The sequence below is a fragment of the Palaemon carinicauda genome, unplaced genomic scaffold (assembly GCF_036898095.1).
Source record: "Palaemon carinicauda isolate YSFRI2023 unplaced genomic scaffold, ASM3689809v2 scaffold332, whole genome shotgun sequence".
Taxonomy (NCBI): domain Eukaryota; kingdom Metazoa; phylum Arthropoda; class Malacostraca; order Decapoda; family Palaemonidae; genus Palaemon; species Palaemon carinicauda.
The window spans coordinates 22,501-29,468 of record NW_027170999.1 but is presented as its reverse complement, the minus strand read 5'-3'; the positions used below and the strand labels follow the sequence as shown (position 1 = coordinate 29,468).

General features: G+C 30.7%; 2 protein-coding genes across 2 annotated transcripts in view; both read left to right on the top strand.

Moving 5' to 3' along the window:
- The first annotated feature begins 6,316 nt into the window (after window positions 1–6,316).
- Window positions 6,317–6,847, top strand: LOC137636579 (tigger transposable element-derived protein 1-like). Its single transcript, XM_068368972.1, has one exon. It carries the CDS (start codon window positions 6,317–6,319, stop codon window positions 6,845–6,847), a length of 531 nt encoding a protein of 176 aa, XP_068225073.1.
- Window positions 6,848–6,935: 88 nt separating this feature from the next.
- Window positions 6,936–6,968, top strand: part of LOC137636578 (tigger transposable element-derived protein 1-like) — a 435-nt gene continuing 402 nt past the window's right edge. The window contains exon 1 of the mRNA XM_068368971.1: window positions 6,936–6,968. This exon is cut by the window's right edge and continues 402 nt beyond it. Coding sequence (XP_068225072.1) covers window positions 6,936–6,968 — 33 coding nt within the window.

Below are 6,968 nucleotides of genomic sequence, written 5' to 3'. Positions count from 1 at the left end.
AAAAACACAATACAAAAGTTTGGCAAATAAATTAAAAAGGAAATTAGAATAATTATTACCAAATGGAAATACTGGTCAAAAAGAACCCTAATTGATGCATTACATTACAAGAAATATTGTGAAAACGTCACCACTGACAAATGATGAAAGTGCAGAAATATCTCACCTTAAAAAAAAAGAAAAAAGAACAGCGAAGTTCTTTCCGACTGTTCTATCCTTTACGCTTTGAAACTCCTTTAACCATCGCTTCTGTAATGCCTACGCCCTAATTGCTTCTTTTTTACTGATTTGTTTTCCGTTTTATTTGGCCTGAGCATTAAAAGGGCATCAAGTTCCTGGTCACAGAGCGCAATGGAAGATGTTTCTATCTGGAAAAATCGCTCGAGTTATTAGGAGTTGTTGGTCTCTGTAAGAAAATTTAGTTTTTAAACATCATGTCATAAGCTATGTTCTGAATTTCGTTTTATTATACAGAATAAAAAATGGCCTTACCTCATAAATAATGATAAAAATTAATAATATTTTGTTAGATTTTTCTACTTTCCCTTTCGTATTTTGTATCTCGCTAATACAAGTAAAAAATTAAAATATCTCCTCTCATATATAGTAGTAAAAAATAGTTATTACCTTGGTAAATATTTCTATCCCTTTAATATCTAGGCTTAATCTGCTGTTTTCCATAAACATAGTTCCTGTATTCATTATTCATCTGAACTACTTTCGTACTGATCAGTAATTCGGTTCAGAGATTTCATTATTTAGATAGATCAAGTCCTATACTTGTTGTCCAGGGTTTAGCAGTAATGGTGCACGAGCCAGAAAAATCATCGGTAATATTTTCAAAATTAAATATTAGATGCTGTAACCAGAGTTAGAAAAGCCTTAGTGACCTTCTTAGCATTCTGCCTAATCTTCCTTGCCAGTCTTTTGTAAATGTTTCTCTTTTACTTTCGACAATACAGGGTAAATAAATAAACAATCATACAGATCAATGTTGAAGAGAGAGAGAACCCATAAACCAGGTAATGTATTTTGATTGCAGAATCTGTAAATTAGTCAAGATCTTTATATACCATAGCTTGTTTGCAAAACAAAAGAAAATAAATGAATAAATAAATAAAAAAACAAATAAAAGTTTGAAGCTTTAAAGGTCTTAAAATGAATGACAGAGGCAAACCGAGAGAGGCAATATTTGCTGATAACTCAATAGTTAGACGTAAAGGCTACCTCAAAACCTCCATCGATAGCTCACAAGGAAGGTGAGGTTGCAGACACAGCAAGGTACTATAGAGCTTGAGCGGGTCTTGAACCCTCATCCAATAGATCGCAAGTCTGAAAGAAAGATAATAGCGGGTTTTGTGCTTGCCAAAAAATATATATACAGTATATATATATATATATATATATATATATATATATATATATATATATATATATATATATATATATATATATATATATATATATATATATATATAAACTTAAGATAAATGACGTCAAGCTTCTCCATACAATGTTTGTAAGGTGAAGTTTAATTTATTATTTGTGAGTAAAGTCATTTTTTCTTCAACGAAGTTTGACATATTGATCGAAGCTATATTAATCAATGACCTTCTGTTTAGATAGATATCTTTAAAGACGAATAACTTTATTCAACACTTGTCCAAATTATATACACCTGTGTACATTTGTGTTTATTGTAAATGTAGATTAATGTAATAACATCCTTGAACGATTCTGGGATTGGCTTAGTTTACCATTCGTCACGAAATCGTCCAAACACGAATCCTTCCTTCACAAATTTTAATCAAACCTCTTTATTTACGTCTTTCAAAACTGTGAAGAACTATTGGCAGGTTGATTTATAGTTAAATAGCATAATGTTAATCATTCTGGAATGTGGAATGGTATTTTCATTAATTTAGATTCTGAGGCATGATGACTAATAGGACTGGAATATTCAGTTTCTAGAAAGAAGAAATGTTAATTGCAAAATATTCATCACTACGTAATAGTTGACCAATATTACAGGCCTTGTAATTATTTCTTCAATTCTGAAAAAAAAAAATCGAGGTATTGAAATCAAAATAGAAAGAATAAGAACTGAAGGGCAAATGTAATATTTTGTTTTCCAAATACATTCAAAATACTAAAAGAAATGACCTTAATAAGAAGTTTTATAGCGACCTTTCCGAACGTTATTACTGGGTGTTTATTTACCAAATCATTAGAAATTGTAGTGCAATAACTATCAAAATTTGCATATTCAGAAAAAAGAAAAGTATAGCATTGTCCATAAGAAAAATAACTGACAGAACAATATTCAAACAAGAACTTTTTGCAATTGTATTTAGGCAAAACCTCAGAGAAGAAGAATTCTAGAGTGCCCTTCGCATGTCCTGCTGCTTTGGCAGATCTTAGAGGAATCCTGGAGTGTCTCATCTACTAGCATTCTTCACAATTTCCTAACCTTCCCCTTTGTGGGTTCTTTGAGGAATGTAGAAAAAAGAGAAATGTGAATGGTTTTTCATACAGTCGGACCTCTTGAGGTTTTCATTTTGTCTATTTCTAAGGAAATATATGTATATTTTAGATTACTCATGACATTTTAATTAACAAATTATTATTTTTATTTCACTGATTTATAACTTATTCATGATCCCCTGCCAAAATTTGTATAGGAGGGAGATGAAAAAGGACGAAGAAGATGTTGACAACAACATCAGGAGGAGTCTCGATAACTATATATTTTTACACTGAAATCTGTGTAAATCACCTTAGGCTTGGTTGATTATCTTCTATGGAAAAAATAAGTATTCTATTTACGTGACGAAATTTATATAATTTTGATTACGTGTAATAAATCTTTGGCGGATATCTTGCTAATACTGGTAACGTCCTTGCCTGGCGATCTGTTGGACAAGGGTGCGCGATCATCTCAATCTTGATTGGTTCTTATATTGTCTGAAAGCTCCCCATCGTTTTGAGCAAGGGAGTCTATTTATTTGGGTGTTGAGCTTATGTATATATGATCAGACTCTAGGACATTGGTCTGCTACGGCGTCGCTCTAAAAGGGTATTGACATGGTGCCTTGTCTCTGCCATTCATGAGCGACCTTTAAACCTTTAACAAAAACGGTGCAATAATATTCGATTCACAATGGAAAAAAATATTTGAAAATTAGAGTCTTTTATTTCAAAATTATTGGTTTTCAAGCTAAAAAGGAAAATCCAATTGAGGGTTTATTTCATAATCTGAATATTATATTCCCAATATCAAATGACTGGAAGAGAGTCTCACATCAGAAACTTGAAATATATAATCAGATTAATGCAGAAGCTAATGACATTGTTATCAGGTAGATTACAACATTAGACGTGTAATAAATGCAAAAGGCAATGGTGATATCAATATTATTAAAATTGATATACTGTATATCTTAGTCAGTTATATACACACAGATAATAAGATAATCTGAATCTCACATATAAAAGCGTAATCATTTTGTAATTTTTTTCATATAGTGATTAAGCAAAAAAAAAAAAAAAAAAAAAAAAAAAAACATATTAAGGTTTCGTGAATATTTATTTAAGGCCAATTGTAATTCCGCTTGAATTTTTTTCTTTATTCAGAATAATAAAAAAAAATTGGAAATATATTGATTTTATGAGATTAGGGTAAGGGGCAGAGGGAGATGGTTTGGGCATGCTCTTCACACTCCCCAAAAGATTTTAGTTCACCAAACTTTCAACTGTGCTCCACAAGGCACTAGAAGAGTTGGATGACCCAGACCTACATGGCTGAGGAAAATGAAGCGTGAAGTAGGATATGACAAAGGGAGGAATATTGATCAAAAGCTCACGATAGAGACGACTAGCGAAATCTCACTGAGGCCCTTTGTTTCAATAGGCGTGGGAGGAGATAAATAATAATAATAATAATAATAATAATAATAATAATAATAATAATAATAATAATAATAATAATAATAATGAAAATGATGATGATGATGATGGTTCTATTTCCTAAGATTAATAGTGGAATAACAAGGAACTCTCTTTATGTTTGAAGAAAAGTGTACACCAAGTTCTTCCTACTCTTTCTTCCTCGCTTTTTCTTCTTTTTCTCTCCATTTATTCAATCCTCATACTCCAGAACACGATGCATCCACTTCCTGCTTCATTTATATCTCATGTTTCGCAAGTAGATTTTATAACCTTTATAGGGTCGATACCTGAATGTGGGTTCTTCATCCGTCTTTCCATAGAATGAGATGAGCATATGAACTACATCCGGGTTCAGCTCGCACAAGTTATTTTTATCTGGGGAATTAGGTTTAATTCAAATCACACATATCTTGGCAACTGCGCTGCTAACGTGACATGAAACTCAAGTTTAAGTGGTTTCTCTCTTGGTGCATCCAGCTACTCTGTGTACCATAATAGCTATTCGTACCTGTTGCTGCCATAAATCTGGAAAAAAAAAAATAGAAAAAAATTACGCCTAAAAGTCATATACGTTATTCTAAGTCCCAATTATGGAAAAGAATGAAAGAAAAAAAATACCTTGAAGGTCTATAAGTTATTTGAAGTCACTATAGTCTGGAACAAGAATAAAAAAATAAGGTTCGACACCTGGTTGTTATATATGTTTATTTTTAAAATGAAGGCAGGGCCTTGTTGATCTAATTCACAACAAATGATAGTAAATAAAGAAATTGAACCTAATTCAGTGAAATCAGGATGAAGATGAAATAAATCTTAACAAGATAAAATACAATCAATTTTCTTTCCTGATTAAAACATTCTTTCCTCTTCATATAATTGTATGAGAAATTTGAGATAAAATAACTTGCTCAAATCTCTCTCTCTCTCTCTCTCTCTCTCTCTCTCTCTCTCTCTCTCTCGTACGTACTAAACTTTTTTCTAACTATATTTTCTCTTTAAAATAACACGAATTATGACTTACTATCATTCAATAATTTATATATATATATATATATATATATATATATATATATATATATATATATATATATATATACATATATATATATATATATATATATATGAGTGTATACATATATATATATATATATATATATATATATATATATATATATATATATATATATATATAAATATGTATATATATATATATATATATATATATATATATATATATATATATATATATATATATATATATATATATTTATACATGTATATATATATATATATATATATATATATATATATATATATATATATATATATATATATATATAAATATATATATACATATATATATATATATATATATATATACATATATATATATATATATATATATATATATAGATAGATAGATAGATAGATAGATAGATAGATATATATATATATATATATATATATATATATATATATATATATATATAGATAGATAGATAGATAGATAGATAGATAGATATATATATATATATATATATATATATATATATATATATATATATATATATATATATATATATATATATACATATATATATATATATATATATATATATATATATATATATATATATATATATATATATATATATATGTATATATATATATATATATATATATATATATATATATATATATATATATATATATATATATATATATATATATATATATATGTATATATATAAATATATATATATATATATATATATATATATATATATATATACTGTATATATACATATATAAATAAATATATATACAGTAGTACCCTGGGTTACGGCGTCCTCAGCTTATATTTTTTTCACGTTAAGGTGTGGAATACGATGTTTTTTCGTCCCCTCTTTACGACATTTTCCCCACCTTACGGCATCGAATTCCAAAACTCAAACTTGGCATTTTCTACGCGTACGACTGTGCGAGTCACTAGCTTACCACCACACTCATATGTCACTGCATACGTCACTAAGAAGCTGGTCTGCTATTGGTCGGCATCACAGCGTCACTAAGATGCCGATACGCTATACCGAAATCCCTCCCACAATGCGTGAGAAAGATGCTGCCTCTCTCTCTCTCTCTCTCTCTCTCTCTCTCTCTCTCTCTCTCTCTCTCTCTCTCTCTCTCTCTCTCTCTCTCTCTCTCTCTTTGTTATATGCACACCCAGTTCAGAATCTTGTGTGCGTTTCGTAAAGACTTGATATCGTGTGACTGCTTGCGATATCGTATTTTTTGTGCATTTTAGTGCTTAATAATAACTTTAAATCAATAGCCATGGGTCCCAAGATTGCTAGTAATGTTAAAGAAGATGATTACTATGGAAACGAAGCTGGAGATCATAAAGAGATATGAAGAAGGCACGCGCATCGTTACCCTCGCTAGTACGTATGGCCGTAACCAGTCTACGATTGGTACATTTATCAAGAATAAGGAAGCCATTAAAGCAAGTAAGTCTTCTAAAGGCATGACTGTCCTTGCCAGTAGAAGGGCCTCAATCAATGATGAGAAGGAGAGATTCCTTCTTCTATGGATTAAAGAGAAGGAAATCGCTGGTGATACATTCACGCAATCGGTAATCTCGCACAAGGAGAGCGCCATCTTTGGCGATCTCGTGGAAGCCCAGAGAGACGGCGGAGGCAAAGGAACGTCGCAGCAAGCCCCCCAAGAGTTCAAGGCTTCTCATGGGTGGTTTGATCGCTTTATGAAGAGGAGTGGTATTCACTCAGTCGTCAGGCATGGACAGGGGGCCAGTTCTGACAAGAAAGCAGCAGAAGAATTCCTCAAGAAGTTTGAGTACTTAATTTCCAGAGAAGGCTACATTGCTCAGCAAATGTTTTAACTGTGATGAAACTTGCCTTTTCTGGAAGAAAATGCCCAGCCGTACGTATATCACAGCGGAAAAAAGGAAAATTCCTGGCCATAAACCGATGAAGGACAGACTTACGCTCGCACTTTGGGCA